General features: G+C 35.2%; 1 protein-coding gene across 3 annotated transcripts in view; it reads right to left on the bottom strand.

The window, feature by feature from the left end:
* Positions 1-12815, bottom strand: part of LOC115238326 (calcium/calmodulin-dependent 3',5'-cyclic nucleotide phosphodiesterase 1-like) — a 99085-nt gene extending 86270 nt beyond the window's left edge. Inside the window, exons 1-2 of one of the 3 annotated variants that reach the window (XM_029812045.1) lie at positions 3555-4208; positions 1355-2311 (exon numbers count right to left, since the gene is read on the bottom strand). In XM_029812045.1, the coding sequence (XP_029667905.1) occupies positions 1355-1379 (25 nt within the window). In that variant the 5' untranslated portion in view covers positions 1380-2311; positions 3555-4208. Of the gene's footprint in view, positions 1-1354; positions 2312-3554; positions 4209-12025 lie in introns of those variants that run through there. The other 2 variants (XM_029812046.1, XM_029812043.1) reach the window with 2 other exon arrangements.
* Between the last annotated feature and the right edge of the window lie 5758 nt (positions 12816-18573).

Genomic DNA, 18573 nt, shown 5'->3' with positions numbered 1-18573 from the left:
GCGAGGGAAAAAACAAAGAAAAATAACACCGTTTCCATCGAAAGTATAATATATGTTTCACTATATATTATACATCAAAGTTTTACGCGCGACAATAAACACAAATAAACAAATTATCGGAGCATATAATTGTCTATTCTATTCGCCAACTGATACAAGATAACCAAATATATCGATTTAAAGAATAGCTCTGGTCGAAAGAGCGATTATTTTATCAAAACAAATAAACGGATAGAATATAGGATAATCGATCTAATCTCGCAAAAGAAACGTCTACGTTCGATGCCCACAATATAAAAATTGATGCATCAATTGACTATCTGTCTTGACACGAGAAAATGTTACTCAATCATCGGGACTATTCTACGATGATTTTCTTCAATTCCTCACGGATGCGTTTTGCGAGATGTAATCTTCTATCAAAGCTTGTTTTCTACAATGCTGTAAAATTCATTTTTGGAGCGATCGTAGAGCAATCTTTGTTCAATCGCGTACGCGGAAAATGTATAATTTAATTTGCGCATGCAAAATCATAAGAGAAAGCTAATTCCGGAAACAAATTTCGACGGTTTCTACGATGGGCGGTTATAACGTTCCGAATTCACCACTGATAGGTACAAGTCAATCGAACAACCCGAAAATCCAGTGCTGACCATCCAATAACTTTCTCGCAATCGCCAGTGCTTTTAACGGTCTCATTTGCAAATCTAAAATCTCTTAACGACAAGCTGGAACAATTGAAATATTATATGTTTAATTGGATGATGACCCCTTCCCCCCTTCCCACACTCACACAAGAGAAATCGATTCCTTGTTACCCAAAAACCAATATTGTGAAACGTGTAAAAATATCATGTTTTCTACAAACATCGACGACATGGTTTTGCATTTTATAAATGTTATCTGCGAAAGTTACGGCGAATACAGAACATTATACTTGTTGAAAAAAATTCCTGCTTTTAATTTTAATTCTTGTTTTTCGATTTGTTAAAAAAGAGATATCCAAACTACTCCAAAAATGTATCTAATTGTAAGATTAAGATTTGAAAGACTAGAGAGATATCGAAATATTTCTGACAGCGTTAAAATAAAAAAACAATGAGAATCCCCGTATTACGTCGTCACGTAGGTAGATAGAACACGATGGCAAAGAGGATTTGTCGAAACGGAATAATTCTCTTGAGGAAAAGAACATCTATCTTGCGCTTAAATCTCAGGAAGCGTAGGACATAAGAAAAAGGAAAAGAAAGAAAAGATAGAAGACTCATCTCTATTAAACTCATGATATGTGACAGACAGCTTGCTAGAGGTCATCGATAGAAATAAGAACAGCGTCCTAAATAAATCCTCTTACCTTGTACATGCCTGTCCTTATCCATTTCCTTCGTCAAATAAAGGAGGCAAGAGCACCACTATCTCTCCGGATCACTGCATCACGAAACTTTCCAACTTTGACCGAGCTTGGGCTGTAGCACGCGTATTGATTTTAACGATTTTTCGAAAGGTGTGCGCATCTGTCGCGAGCGAAACAATCACTGATGCAACTCGTAAAAAGAACCAATCCACAATAATAAGGCGATAGAATTTTGCGTTAAACTGATCGGCCGTTCTCTCTCGAATTATTTAAATCCAAAATTCATGGAACCATCAACCGCGAAAAAAAGGAAAAAGAGAACAGAAAGAATTCTCGACCAATGTACGCTGTCAATTCGCACTAATGCTCGTCTATTCTCTACTCGATAGATCACACAGTACGATAGATCTCACAAGGAAACTCGTAATAAATTCAGAAACAGCCGGAAAGTTCACTCGCTTCGTGCGTCTAATATAACGCGTGCAGTGACCGAATCACGATTACACGAATAAATTTAACATTTATACGCCATGATAATAGCTTTTTCAAGGGATAAATGCATCCACCCCTTATACGTCAATATAATTTCCTATTTGTATCTAAATTTGAAATAAAACTTTTAATACTTGTTTCAACCCTCGCGCGTTATGTGAAATCAAATCGAACACAATAAAGTATAAAAAAATCGATATTTGTATATAATACAAGTCTTCTCTATTAACATAATATTCTTTCAATAATTATTTTTAATAAAAAAATTAACTTTTGACAAATATTAAAAATATTTTTAGATTATGTTTGACCACAACATGATTTAAAGTCAATTGAGAAATTGCAGGGATAAATGATAAAAAATCGCCACAAGTGTTATAAGCGTCGGAAACTGCATTCGAAAGTTAATGTTCCAATTTTATATCACGTCGGGTCAAATTATTGACCGGCATTTCTAAATGCCTACTATAGGAGTTGGAACAGTTGCAGATTATTAAGGGAAAGCTGGGGAGAGCGAATCAAATTGGAATTTCCCTGAGGGAATAGTCATACGATGGGAGATACTCGTGATTGGAAACGTGCGTTTGGTGTTTTCGGCAGAAAGTTGTAAGAAGAATCATGTAACCATTGAAAAATATATAATTTTCGCCACTTTTATCCATTATCCATCAAGATTTATAAAAGAGTATCTATACTTGAAAAATATTTTCTTAGTACATATAAACACACATTTCAAGAGTATTATATATATTAGAAAAAACTGATGAAAAAATGCAAAAAAAAAAAATTAATCGCTTTAGGATCTAAGATGCGAAATTAGAATTTTTTGCGTTTAAAAAGCTTGATCTAATCGCAAAATAAAAGATGTTATAGGTTGCCTAATGGATTAAAAGTGGAACTTAAAGCAATGAATTAAAAGCAATGAAAAAGGGAAACGACATGTGAGCTCTTATGTTACAATTGACAAGCATTTCTCTCTCATATATATAATATGCGATCTTCTTACAGTCATTTCTGTCGTCAACCATCTCATCGCTTAAAACGCGCAATTCTGAAAATGCTGCAAAAGAAAGATTTGTAAAATAGAACCGAAAGCGCGAAATACATATTAATTACACAAAATCACACGAAAATATCGCGAAATTATAAGCGCGTTTTTAAATTTTCAATAATCTATAATATTCTAACTAAAATTACTACGACTAAATAAAAATTCTCAAAACGATTAAAAAATGCAGAAAGAAAATAATAACTCGCGTCAATCAAATACGTATTTATGAACGACTCTTTCATCGAAAATAGAAAAATTACTTTGCTGAAGTGTGTTTTACTAGATAGAGATAAAGTCACTCTGTCAAATTTGTTTCTTGTTTGAGCTTGTTTTGTATTATAACTGTTCAGAACATTACGATAAAAAAGAAAAGTGTGACCAATGTTTAAGAGTAAATTACAATTATAAAGTTACGAAGAAATCAAATCGACGATTCACACACACGGGACTTGAAGAAGAAAACGTTCATGATCGGCATTTTAATTTTCCCGACGTGTGATTTCGAATCGAGGACAATGAAAAAAAAAATGATAAGAGAAAAAAAGAGGGAGAAGGGTGGGAAGGTGGGAGATGAGAAGGAAGAAAATTACAAAAACAATAAAACACAAGAGTCGGCGGTTTTTTGTTCCTTTTCACTCGATGAAACAGAGAACTTACGTCCACGTCCACATCGGGACGAAGGAAGGAGAGCGAGAGAAAAAGGAGAGATAGTGGAGAGAGAGAAAAAGCGTGAGAGAAGCGCGAGTACACTTCGAGCACGCGGCTACACGCAGACAGAAAGCGGCGAGAGCGGCGAGAGCGGCGAGAGCGGCGAGGGCTGCGAGGGTAGCGCGAGGGTGACGAGGGGTTGAAGCATCGAACGCGCGCGACGATGAGAGATGACGTTCGTCATCCGGGTTGCAAGATGACGCGCGTGATATTATATCTCCTGAGAATGAGAGTGCGGTGGGACCACCACACACTAGCACACCCCGACTACGACGGGTGACGATCGTGAGTCGTGAGGTGGATTATAGGTGCACTTCGGCGGACTGGCGCTGGGCTACTGACTACTGACGGCTGACGGCGACGGCCCCGTGAGTGAGCAAACCGGCGCGCCAGCTGAACGGTAAACGCGCCGCGACGCCGACGACGACGACGACGAATCCCGCGAAAATCTGATATGCGTGCGCAACGATAGAATGCGCGAATTTGCCCGTTCCTCCAAAGATCGCTGGGTTGTGGACCGCGAGATTCTCGCGAGAAAAGAGATAGGGGTACGTTTTTTCCAGAGCGCCAGAAGCGAACTGTACCCCGGTAGCAGCGATGCATCTCTTTTTTTGCAACTGCGTCGAGAGAGGAGAGAGGAATATGGAAGCTAAATATAAAGGGAACACGGAGTGGGCGAGGGTTGATTTAATTCGTTGATGATGCGTACACACGGATACGAAAGATGGTGTATAATGTAGCAGTATCGCAAGGGAGCGGTGATTGAAATTATTGGATAAATGGAAGGACATGATAACTTGCTAATGATAAAAATGCGATGCGTATGTGTTTGATTATACTTATATACAATATATATCATCAAAAAGATCATTGAATCAGTTCGTTTGCCTAAAATACCAATTACCTCACATTATGCAACAAAATAAAGATAGGTAATATATAATATATGTAATATATAAAACGGAGGCTATAAGACTATAAAGCTTAAAATAATAAGAACGAGAGAAATGATAATCTATGGTGTAAAAATAACAAATGATATAATGAACCATCGAAGAATGAACCGCAACCGAGTTAATCAGGTCAAGAAGGAAGCCTTTCAGGTCAAAATAACGTTGGGAGAAAATTGCGTTAACTTTGAAAGAAAAGAATGATTAAAGCATAACAAGAGTTCAAAATTTTCTTCTCTCTCTTCTTTCTTATTCCAATGCGCTTCCAATATCTTCCAATATCTATATATAAAGCTTTCTCAAAAGTCCTTGCTATCCAGTCGGAATCTAGCAATTCTATTCGCGAAAAATTTACAATTTTCACTCGTTTATAATTCAAAAAATATAAATCTTTGTATTTCAATGAAAAAAAAACATCGATTTTTCAAACTGAACATAATCTGACTTATTATAAAAATTAAGATTGTGTTTATTCTACCGAGACATTGTATCATGTAGAATGAATCTATCCATCGTCGCTGTCACGCTTCGTTGAAGACATAGTTCCCGCTATGAAATAACGTTTTCGTGAGTCTGCGTGTCAACACGACCGGCGCGTTTTAACATAATTTAGTTTCGCGCGTTTATTCGTCGTTCTCGGCGCACGGATTTCAGAGCGAATTCACGATTCTCTATCACAACGAGTGAGCCGAAGACTTGGAGCGTTAAAATCAGCATGATAGGAAGAAATACAGAGAGGGTGACAGCCACAGGGACCCTAGATATTAATACGTATACGGTGTCGGTTCACTTTGTCGAGCAACGACGTGTAAGATCGGCTCTGCCGGAGAGATACGCTCCCCGCGCCGTACCGCTATACTTTGTCCTCGTTGCAAGGTGAAATGCTAACTAAAGGGGATGTTTTAATGGCAAAGATAATAATATGCCTGTTCGCGATAGAGCTATTCCTAGACTGGCAGAGATATTCTACCATGGTGGTGCGCGTCGTTTGGTATCTACGATGCTTGATCCGAAGAAGAAAGCACTCTCTCTCTCTCTCTCTCTCTTTGTTATACAATAATTTTGTCAATAAACCCATATAATGCTACAAATAAATAAAATATACGTACAATATATGTATACATCTATTTGTGAATATATTTAATATAAGAAACATTTTAAATATCAACAATTTTGATTGTCTCAAAAGTATAGTATCGTATATTCTTTCTAAAATTTCAATCCATTAAATCTATAGAGTAGTGCAAAAAATAATATAGAATATACGTAAAAATATTTGTAACAAATTTTATTCAGAAATAACCCTTCTCTTCATTTTAATGTTATAACACTTTTTGAAATATATAATGTGTATGTGTGTCAGTTTTACTTATTTTTTATTAATGTTTAAAAGAAATTATACTTAACATTTGAGATTTATGAAAATGGAATTTGTAAAGAATTTTCAAAATCCTTCACAATTAGAATTAGTAATCATAATTGGACGCTAATAATTGTGACAAATGGCATTCATTGAATATGAAGGAAACGAAAGACTCCCGTTTGTTTTACGTAATTAAACAATGTTTCATCCATCTCGGAGCGAGTGATATCGACACATCTGGCGTAACGTATCGCGCATATATTATATGTGCAAGATCGATATTTGAGCGATATTCTTCGGCTACTTAAATATAAACGAGCATTCGTTTGCTTTTGTTTCTACAAAATTCACCAAATTATCATACACCCTATAAACGCGACTTTGAAAGGCTGAGACTGATGAGTCCCTAAATATAAAAATTATAAAAATTACATGTACAATATATACACATGTATAAAAAGTAGCAAACGAAGCAGGTTGAAGCTATCTATTAAACGCAACATATACATATACACACATAACATTGTATATATATATATATATATATATATATATATATAGCGTTACTTTTGCGTCAGACATTGTTCAGATAAGTCCATTTGTGCATAAGAGAAATCATTAAAAATGGAGAACGAAAAGGTGCATTTGCGGCATGTAATGTTATATGAATTTCGGAAAGGCGTGAGTGTTGGGATTGCACAAAAAAATATTCAAACCGTTTATTTGGACCGCGCTCCTGCTCTCCGAACAGTCAAAAAGTGGTTTGGCAGATTTCGAAATGGTGATTTCAACATGGAGGATCAACCCCGCTCTGGACGGCCTTCTGGCATTGATGATGACATTGTGCATGCCTTAGTGGAAAGAAACCCAAGGATTACAACTGAGGATATTGCTGAGAGGCTGAACATCGATAATTCAACCGCTTTTCGTCATTTAAAAAAGCTTGGATACGTTTCCAAGCTTGATACATGGGTGCCGCATCTCCTGACTGAAAGGAATAAGTTAAACCGTATGACTGTGGCTCTTTCTCTTCTCGAGCGTAACAAAAAAGAGCCTTTTTTAGATCGAATGGTAACAGGCGATGAAAAGTGGATTCTCTACAAAAACGTACAGCGAAAGAGGACATGGAAAACAGCAGCTGAAGGAGCAGAACCCGTAAGCAAAGGCTGGCTTGCATCCGATGAAGGTGTTGCTGTGTGTTTGGTGGGATCGCAAGGGAATTATTTACTTTGAGCTGCTCCGACGCGGCGAAACAATCACGGCGGACAAGTACTGTGAGCAACTAACTAGACTCGCTGCAGCTATTCGAGAAAAACGTCCGATTTTGGCCAATCGAAAAGGCGTCATCTTCCACCACGACAATGCTAGGCCACACGTCGCTCAACAGACGCTGTGAAAACTGCAGGAGTTGCAATGGGAAATTCTGCAGCACCCGCCATATTCTCCAGATATTGCGCCTTCAGATTTTTATCTGTTCCGGTCTTTGCAGAATAGTTTAAATGGCAAGAATCTCAATTCTGAGGAAGCTGTCGAAAACCACCTTACAAACTTTTTTCAAGAAAAATCAAGTTCTTTCTTCAAAAATGGAATCGACAAGCTTATAGATCGTTGGAAAACCATTGTAGAAAAGAATGGAGACTATATAATTGATTAATAAAAGTGTTATCTCTAAAATATAATCTATTGAAGTTTATATTTAAATCGGGCACGAACTTATGCAATCACCTGATATATATCAACTTTTTTAGTGATCAAAGTTATATTCATATCGCAAGACACGACTTTTTAATGGCCTCTTTAGACGATCTATAATTCGCAACAAAATTCAAGACAGAATTCTATTTATAATTTTATGCGTTACATATTTTTTAATATATACGTGTATATCTTGATATATATATTTATTTGTATGTATTTTACGTGTTTAAATATTTTCTGCATTACACGACATATAAAATTTATAAATAGAAAGATGTCTTGAATTTTATCACAAATTATAGATCGTCTAAAGAAATCTTGAGAGAGAAAGAGAGAGAGAGAGAATAAAATTGCAACAAAAATTATAAATAAGTCAAATAAGAGATAAATGCAAAACTGTAAAAAAATTTGCGCTGAATTTCAGATATGTTGATGTTGACAATTTTATGTCCAAGAGATAATACATCTATACATATCGATGACGTCAGAAATTGCTCTGGCACACGTATTACGTTGCATACCCTAATTATTCGATCTACGATGCATTTTCAGTTCATTGAGTCTGAAAGAACTTTTCGTCGTAGCTTAATCGGCTCTCTCTCCCTTTCTCTCTCTGTCGAGGATCAAAGCAGAGAGGATCGAGCATGGCGAATTGTTCAATTTTCACAAAAAGGTGGCGAAAACATTTTAAGATTGAAATCGATGTTTGCACAATCATGAAAAGATAACAAGCCAATTTGGAACTACGCGAAAATTTATCTAGAACAATAATGTAACATTTTGCAGCACAATGCATAAAAAGAACGTGAATACAAGTGAATAATTTCTTTGTCAAGCATTTCTTTGATATGATTTTCCCGACTAGCTACTCTATTTTTGACGCCGTGCGATTAATATCCCACGAGATCAAACAAAGTACGTTTAACCAGTTTTCTACAACGGTAGATATACGACGCTTTTCAAAACGCAGAGAATTTACGGAACTAGGGACGAAGCAGCAGGCACTTAGTGTCGGAATAATAAACTCGTACATCACAACGAAGGGGATTACCATCTTTCAGCTAACAATTTATGACAAGAGTACGATACGCGGAACGACATATAAACCATACATATATAACTGTTACGAGAAAAAAAGGATAAGCCGAGGAGATATCTCGCGCATTTTATCCTATGAATGGTATCCCTCACGAAAGCGGGAAAGCGGTCATCCAACAAACGGAACAAGCGTGATTCTTGCCGAAAGAAAAATACGGACGTAAAAACATCCTCGTCTTCAATTGATCTAAACATGAGAGACTTTTTTATGTACTAAATTTCACGAGACGTTATAAAAGGAGAGGAAATCACACGAATGCGATATTACCTGATGATTTTGTGCTAAGCACGATTTAAATAATATCTTCTAGTCCAGTACTTTACATACAATATGTTAAATTTTTTTACTATGACTTCAAGAAAATATTACTTATATAAAAACATTTATACATAAATATATTATAATCTACTAATTATTATTTGAATAAATCACACTATGTAAATATTGATATTGATACAAGTATGCGACAAATTTTTGATCAGCTATTTATTCCTCAATGCCCGTCAACTACAAATTAATGGACTAAAAAAAGCATAAGTCCAGGACCATCATGATGATAAAAGTATAACGAAAACGGGTCGACCAAATGAATTCTGATGTGTTTAGAGAAATTCCAAATACTTTCTCGAAAAGTAGAACGAGCTGCAAAATTAGCAAAAAGTGTACAGCGCATCACTAACGATGACAATTTGATATCAAAGGTTTGACAATTTGATATGGAACGAGAAGAGTACCGTTCACCGCAACTGACAAAAAGCGACAAATAACACAAGATTGCGCGTCATTTACTATAAAAGAGAGAGAGAGAGAGAGAGAGAGAGGGAAAACGATCGGACGCCATAAGAATCGTTCATTATTCTGTCTCCCTTATATTGAGAATTCCTGCGAACCGATTAACAAATACCATTCGGTGCCTGGTTCTCTTTCATCATCCGTCGCCTTCTCATCTCTGCGATCACTCTCGCGCGATCTTCCTTTCTTTCCCTCTCTCTCTCTCTCTCCCTCTTCCTTTCTTTGTCATTTCAGATTCTCCGCCATTGGGCGTTTTGTACCGAGATATTAGAGTCTGAGCGAGAACCTCGAAGGATCCGATCGAAGAACGCTCCCATTGGTATTCCTAATAGCGAGAAAGGATGTCGGGTTAACATCGTTTAAAAGCACAGGCTGTCGCCCATTAATGCGCCCGGTAGCTCTCCGACAAATCTCATCAACGATTCTATTTTCGATCCCATAAGCGACGGCATCGAACAGAAGCGCTCTGTAACGAGTCACAGGCTGTCGTTGCTCGGCATAAAACAAATTTCGCATCAACGGGCAAATAACGGAAACACAGCGTACGGGCATAATTTCCGGAATCGAATCGCGTCGAAAAACGTAAAAGTTCGTTCCACGTGCCTGAATATACATATATATAGGATTTGGCTATTATGAGAGATATCGCGCAAATTGACAAAAATTAAGCATGAATATTTCGCGCGTAAAATATAACATTTTAATATAAACGAGCGGCAAATTGCTAACCAAAAATTTATACATTAAGAATTCGCAGTAATCCGAGAATTAAAGAAAAAGAGAGAGCGCGCAATTCTCATTGTTAAAAATTAAACGTTATATTAATCCCGATTTCAACTGATTTTTATGATATATTCATAATGAGTGATTTTTATGTTCAAAAGTTGATTATTCTTTTTAAATCGAGCAAATTTAATATCAATTTAACAAAAACAAAATCTCGCTGTCGCAAGGACGTAATTTCTAAATACACATCTTGAATGCTATATAAAATAATTTCAATAATATTCATGCACAATATAAAAGAAGAATAGCATTCATTAATTTTCCAAGCGTGTACTTCTCTTTTATTCTTCGATTATACGTATATTCATCAACTGAAAATTCTGAATATATCCCCTAGCGGATCTTATTTAGGAAACACAAGATCGGTTTCATATATTCAAGATACTCACATACTTCAAATACAATACAACAGTATATGCGGCTCTTTGTTGACAAGTAAATTTCCTATCATCTGGGACCGTAGCAACTTATCTATGGACAAACTATGTTTCTGTTAGCGGTGTTTTAACGTTAATCGAATCGCGCGCTAATCTCGCCGGGGAGTAAACCCGGTGAGCGGAGTCGAGACGAAGGTAATCAGTAAACCGGTCAGTAGAAGTTAGTTACAGGGTAAACATTGCTGCAACGCTTAATTACCGTCATAACTCGAGACAGCTTAAGCCTCGCCACGGGGATGTGATCGTTAATCCGAGATGATAACCATTAATGTGTGAAGATCAATCTAACTCTCGATCAACAAACAATTATTCTAAAATCAAAAACACGGCTTATATCCTTTCATATACATATGTATACTTGAAAAAATGTGTCTTTTAAAAAGATGCTCTTTGCACATTTGCATTTCTCATTCTTCACTCTACGTTTTCTATATTAGAAAAATACCATATAGTTTGTAATACAATAGGTCTCTAATAAATATAATAATATAATTTTATAATATAAGAGAATTGAGATTTGATAAAATCGAGATAATTATAAATAACGCAATTATTATTTTATTTCATTATAGTAAATGATAATTTGCGCGAAAGCAATAATTTTATATTTGACCATTACGCAGAGAACAAAATATATGTGTGTCGGTGTGTGTATGTTTTTTTTCATATTAATATTTATAAGTGTGACAGCAATATAAATCAATATTTGAAATTTTATATCTTCATACAATGCGTTAAAATTATTAAAAAGTATTGTTAATATTAAAACATTCCATTTAGCAAAAAGTAAGTGAAAGAATAATGAAATAAAACATTATATGACAAAATATTAGCTTATGGAACAGAATCAGTCCACTATACACACATTATAAAATAAGGATTTCGTGCGAGAAAAAAGTGCTCGCAGCAGTTTCTGTCATAAATATCTTTCAACTCTAAAATTAAGCTTATTAACGTAATGTACTTTAATCAGCTTTAGTTATGCCGTCCAAAAATATAATGTGGTTCGTATGTGTACTTTATCTCATAAAAGATTCTCGCTGGAATATATAGCGTCTCCTTTTTTTTATATATTTGAAAAAAAAAAAAAACTCTAGAAGATATCCACAAATATTTTATATTCCTAGAAGCGAATAAACGCGTCGACCCCGATACAAAATTTCAGGCGTTACGATTGAGATCGTTGCGGGTCAAATGAGAGAAAAAGGTAAATGGAAAGAAGCGTCGCGATATCGGGTCAAGCATCATCATAAATAAATAAACTGCATGCATAATAAATAAAGAAATTCACTCACCAGCCGTCACACCTGTGCTACCGCCCGGCCAGATCCGCCAGCTGTTCCATCGACGCCAACTCCTCGGCGATTTCTGACACCGATTCAGCTCCTCCATTCAGATAATTCACACACGACACGAATACCAGAAGAGAAGACAACGTGACTAATTACGACCGCGCAACAATCTTTAAAGTGTGTTAAGCGTCTTTTAAGTTTTATTTATTATCGTCTATTGTCTATTGTTTGTGTTATCAAATTTTACAGCGTAATGCTATAAACGTTTGACGTGTTGCTCGACATGCTGTCTCGCGTTTACGCGCGCCTTTTATTTCTAATAAGATTAATATACGACAATAGAATACAAACGGGATACTGTAATGTGGCGGGAGATGGTAGCGAGAAATGGATAAACGACGATATCACGGGATGAAAACGCTGTCTGTACAATATATTCAATCGCGCGCTTGAAATAAACAAAACTATAACTAATCATTATCGTGTATAATTTGCTGTGCAATATGCTGCAATAATTATCCGGTAAATTGTTCACCAATTCTCTGTTTAATATACTGCGTGTGAAATAAAATAAAACATATATCAATGAGCTTTTATTCGTGAATATTTTCTACGATTTTATAACATTCGCATATGCAAATTAGTTTGTAAAATGCAAAATATAAATATCGCGGGCATAATTTAATTTAATACATTTTTTATATCTTTCTTTTGAAATGTGATGATTTCTGTGAAAATTCCTACGCAATTTTATAATATCCGCATACTTATATTCGCTCAGAAAACGTTTCTGAGAAAATGGATTTACTTACTTAGCAAAAACACGATGACGCTCACAAATAACGAGAGCGGATGTTGATAAGAACACACTATATATGCCGCGAAGGCTATATACAAAAAAAATATTATAATTTTATTTATAATAAGCTTAAAAAAGAATTCTTTAACGCGCTCGACGAACAAGATCACATATAACTTAATTATCTGAATACTTTACATTATTAGTTTAAATTATTATTTTAAATTATTATTTTAAATTATTCCCTACTATCAAAGAATTTTTATAGCGAACAAAATTCAAATATTATCAATATAAATATCAATTATTTAATTAAAATATTCGTCTTATTTATAAGCGAGTCTTACATTAGGTTTAGGCGTTTTAAGGCTTCGGTTTGTTTGGATATTGTATGTGTGTTGATGTATATGTAAGAATAAAAAAAAAAAAGAAAAATGTATTTAAAAAATGTGCATAAATGTCACATATTGTCGTCAATCTAATTATTTTAACATAGTTATATTTTTGAAAATGTGTTTGACATTGCCGTGTTCTTGGAATGCACGATGACGAATATCGATCAAATGCGGAATCTAGTTTGATCTGAATCTCGTTCTGGACAAGAATACATTAATTTATATATCGATGCTTGATATGCACTATGATGCGGAATGCAATCCCAATCAATATAAATTCGATCCGGGACGATTCAATAAAAAGAACAAACATAATACCATCATGCGTTTACTTCCCATTCAGGGAAAACTCGAGCGCATTCGTAAATAAGAGAATCAATTTAATTATGAAAAATTAAAGGTCGACGTATTTCCAAACACATATCAAGTCAGAATGAATCATTAAGTATCGATTTTTTGTATTTTTTAACAGTCTAAATTTATAGGAATTATAAATATCACTGAAATTATTTTAAAATTATTTATATTTCAGAAGCGGAAATTGTATGGTTTGTAATATACTTCAATAACAATATATTTTAAAAATGTTTCTTTTTCCGAAATGCTCTTTTTCTCCATATTATTTTAGAAAATTGTAAAATTTTTCTAAGAACAAAATATTAAACAAAATTAAAATGCTTTTTAGACCAAATTTACAACTATATATGATGATATTATTCTTTGAAAAAGTATTTCGTAATTCTCTACAAAAATTTGTACAATACTTAATCTTGACATATGTTAAAGAGGATTTTAAAATTCAATAATTTTTAAACTACGTTTATAGTATATAGGAAAACATAGTATATAGGTAAGGTAGAAATGATATATATCAACAAAAAATATGACATATCTTTGATATATGACTTTAACATATGACTGTGACATATGACTTTGGCATATATTTAGAAGATGATAATGTTTTAAAGAATTTTGAAAAAAATTTGATTTACACTATCCTTTATTATTCATTAAAAAATTAATAAAGAATGTTGCGCTTATGCAAACAAGCGTGATAGTTTAATTCAATACAAAGTTTGTTTCAATACAAATTTGCATTAATTGCATGTTTACACATTAAAGTCGATGCATGGGCGTACATAAAAAGAGCTTCATTTTTTTCTGCACTTCAAACCCGAGTAAAACAAGAGCTTTGCCTTTTTGTTTTGCCCATGCAATCATCATCAATGACGATTTACGATTCTCGGCTTAGTTTTGTATATATGTATAGTTATATTTTCAATTTAAAATATCACAAAAACTATAAAAGAGCACCATCTAATTTCAGACGTAAATTAGTCAGAAATATACCATCTACAACGTACCTATATGTTGTCAAGATTAAGATGATCTGTGCAACTTTTTGTAAAAAATTACCAAGTATTTTTGCAAAATAAAGTACAAATCTTTTATATCCAATCAGTGTATCTCATCCGTTCATTATTATATATGTATGTATGCACGTATATTGTAGGTATATCGTCTTTTATATCGGCGTTTAAATAAAAAGATTTTTAAGCCGCGCGATATCAAAGACACGTCTACACTTCTCTTTAGTAATTTCTCTTAATATAAGATAAAATAGTTAAAACATATTTAGTATATCTGATCACAAATGATTCACACGGATATATTGGATGATTGCATAAGTTCGTGCCCGATTTTCATAGATGGCATTAAGTTACTGCATGGCGGAGTTCTATTGTTTTCGTGTGGTAATTGTTGCTTACACCGAATAGATGACGTTGTCTTATGTCAATTTAGCGTCAGACATTGTTCAGATAAGTCCATTTGTGCATAAGAGAAATCATTAAAAATGGAGAACGAAAAGGTGCATTTGCGGCATGTAATGTTATATGAATTTCGGAAAGGCGTGAGTGTTGGGATTGCACAAAAAAATATTCAAACCGTTTATTTGGACCGCGCTCCTGCTCTCCGAACAGTCAAAAAGTGGTTTGGCAGATTTCGAAATGGTGATTTCAACATGGAGGATCAACCCCGCTCTGGACGGCCTTCTGGCATTGATGATGACATTGTGCATGCCTTAGTGGAAAGAAACCCAAGGATTACAACTGAGGATATTGCTGAGAGGCTGAACATCGATAATTCAACCGCTTTTCGTCATTTAAAAAAGCTTGGATACGTTTCCAAGCTTGATACATGGGTGCCGCATCTCCTGACTGAAAGGAATAAGCTAAACCGTATGACTGTGGCTCTTTCTCTTCTCGAGCGTAACAAAAAAGAGCCTTTTTTAGATCGAATGGTAACAGGCGATGAAAAGTGGATTCTCTACAAAAACGTACAGCGAAAGAGGACATGGAAAACAGCAGCTGAAGGAGCAGAACCCGTAAGCAAAGGCTGGCTTGCATCCGATGAAGGTGTTGCTGTGTGTTTGGTGGGATCGCAAGGGAATTATTTACTTTGAGCTGCTCCGACGCGGCGAAACAATCACGGCGGACAAGTACTGTGAGCAACTAACTAGACTCGCTGCAGCTATTCGAGAAAAACGTCCGATTTTGGCCAATCGAAAAGGCGTCATCTTCCACCACGACAATGCTAGGCCACACGTCGCTCAACAGACGCTGTGAAAACTGCAGGAGTTGCAATGGGAAATTCTGCAGCACCCGCCATATTCTCCAGATATTGCGCCTTCAGATTTTTATCTGTTCCGGTCTTTGCAGAATAGTTTAAATGGCAAGAATCTCAATTCTGAGGAAGCTGTCGAAAACCACCTTACAAACTTTTTTCAAGAAAAATCAAGTTCTTTCTTCAAAAATGGAATCGACAAGCTTATAGATCGTTGGAAAACCATTGTAGAAAAGAATGGAGACTATATAATTGATTAATAAAAGTGTTATCTCTAAAATATAATCTATTGAAGTTTATATTTAAATCGGGCACGAACTTATGCAATCACCTGATATATATCAACTTTTTTAGTGATCAAAGTTATATTCATATCGCAAGACACGACTTTTTAATGGCCTCTTTAGACGATCTATAATTCGCAACAAAATTCAAGACAGAATTCTATTTATAATTTTATGCGTTACATATTTTTTAATATATACGTGTATATCTTGATATATATATTTATTTGTATGTATTTTACGTGTTTAAATATTTTCTGCATTACACGACATATAAAATTTATAAATAGAAAGATGTCTTGAATTTTATCACAAATTATAGATCGTCTAAAGAAATCTTGAGAGAGAAAGAGAGAGAGAGAGAATAAAATTGCAACAAAAATTATAAATAAGTCAAATAAGAGATAAATGCAAAACTGTAAAAAAATTTGCGCTGAATTTCAGATATGTTGATGTTGACAATTTTATGTCCAAGAGATAATACATCTATACATATCGATGACGTCAGAAATTGCTCTGGCACACGTATTACGTTGCATACCCTAATTATTCGATCTACGATGCATTTTCAGTTCATTGAGTCTGAAAGAACTTTTCGTCGTAGCTTAATCGGCTCTCTCTCCCTTTCTCTCTCTGTCGAGGATCAAAGCAGAGAGGATCGAGCATGGCGAATTGTTCAATTTTCACAAAAAGGTGGCGAAAACATTTTAAGATTGAAATCGATGTTTGCACAATCATGAAAAGATAACAAGCCAATTTGGAACTACGCGAAAATTTATCTAGAACAATAATGTAACATTTTGCAGCACAATGCATAAAAAGAACGTGAATACAAGTGAATAATTTCTTTGTCAAGCATTTCTTTGATATGATTTTCCCGACTAGCTACTCTATTTTTGACGCCGTGCGATTAATATCCCACGAGATCAAACAAAGTACGTTTAACCAGTTTTCTACAACGGTAGATATACGACGCTTTTCAAAACGCAGAGAATTTACGGAACTAGGGACGAAGCAGCAGGCACTTAGTGTCGGAATAATAAACTCGTACATCACAACGAAGGGGATTACCATCTTTCAGCTAACAATTTATGACAAGAGTACGATACGCGGAACGACATATAAACCATACATATATAACTGTTACGAGAAAAAAAGGATAAGCCGAGGAGATATCTCGCGCATTTTATCCTATGAATGGTATCCCTCACGAAAGCGGGAAAGCGGTCATCCAACAAACGGAACAAGCGTGATTCTTGCCGAAAGAAAAATACGGACGTAAAAACATCCTCGTCTTCAATTGATCTAAACATGAGAGACTTTTTTATGTACTAAATTTCACGAGACGTTATAAAAGGAGAGGAAATCACACGAATGCGATATTACCTGATGATTTTGTGCTAAGCACGATTTAAATAATATCTTCTAGTCCAGTACTTTACATACAATATGTTAAATTTTTTTACTATGACTTCAAGAAAATATTACTTATATAAAAACATTTATACATAAATATATTATAATCTACTAATTATTATTTGAATAAATCACACTATGTAAATATTGATATTGATACAAGTATGCGACAAATTTTTGATCAGCTATTTATTCCTCAATGCCCGTCAACTACAAATTAATGGACTAAAAAAAGCATAAGTCCAGGACCATCATGATGATAAAAGTATAACGAAAACGGGTCGACCAAATGAATTCTGATGTGTTTAGAGAAATTCCAAATACTTTCTCGAAAAGTAGAACGAGCTGCAAAATTAGCAAAAAGTGTACAGCGCATCACTAACGATGACAATTTGATATCAAAGGTTTGACAATTTGATATGGAACGAGAAGAGTACCGTTCACCGCAACTGACAAAAAGCGACAAATAACACAAGATTGCGCGTCATTTACTATAAAAGAGAGAGAGAGAGAGAGAGAGAGAGGGAAAACGATCGGACGCCATAAGAATCGTTCATTATTCTGTCTCCCTTATATTGAGAATTCCTGCGAACCGATTAACAAATACCATTCGGTGCCTGGTTCTCTTTCATCATCCGTCGCCTTCTCATCTCTGCGATCACTCTCGCGCGATCTTCCTTTCTTTCCCTCTCTCTCTCTCTCTCCCTCTTCCTTTCTTTGTCATTTCAGATTCTCCGCCATTGGGCGTTTTGTACCGAGATATTAGAGTCTGAGCGAGAACCTCGAAGGATCCGATCGAAGAACGCTCCCATTGGTATTCCTAATAGCGAGAAAGGATGTCGGGTTAACATCGTTTAAAAGCACAGGCTGTCGCCCATTAATGCGCCCGGTAGCTCTCCGACAAATCTCATCAACGATTCTATTTTCGATCCCATAAGCGACGGCATCGAACAGAAGCGCTCTGTAACGAGTCACAGGCTGTCGTTGCTCGGCATAAAACAAATTTCGCATCAACGGGCAAATAACGGAAAC

This window comes from Formica exsecta, unplaced genomic scaffold (genome assembly GCF_003651465.1).
Source record: "Formica exsecta isolate Colony F162 unplaced genomic scaffold, ASM365146v1 scaffold333, whole genome shotgun sequence".
NCBI classification, from domain to species: domain Eukaryota; kingdom Metazoa; phylum Arthropoda; class Insecta; order Hymenoptera; family Formicidae; genus Formica; species Formica exsecta.
Note: the sequence above shows the minus strand (reverse complement) of the source record. Positions and strands in the feature narration are given on the sequence as shown.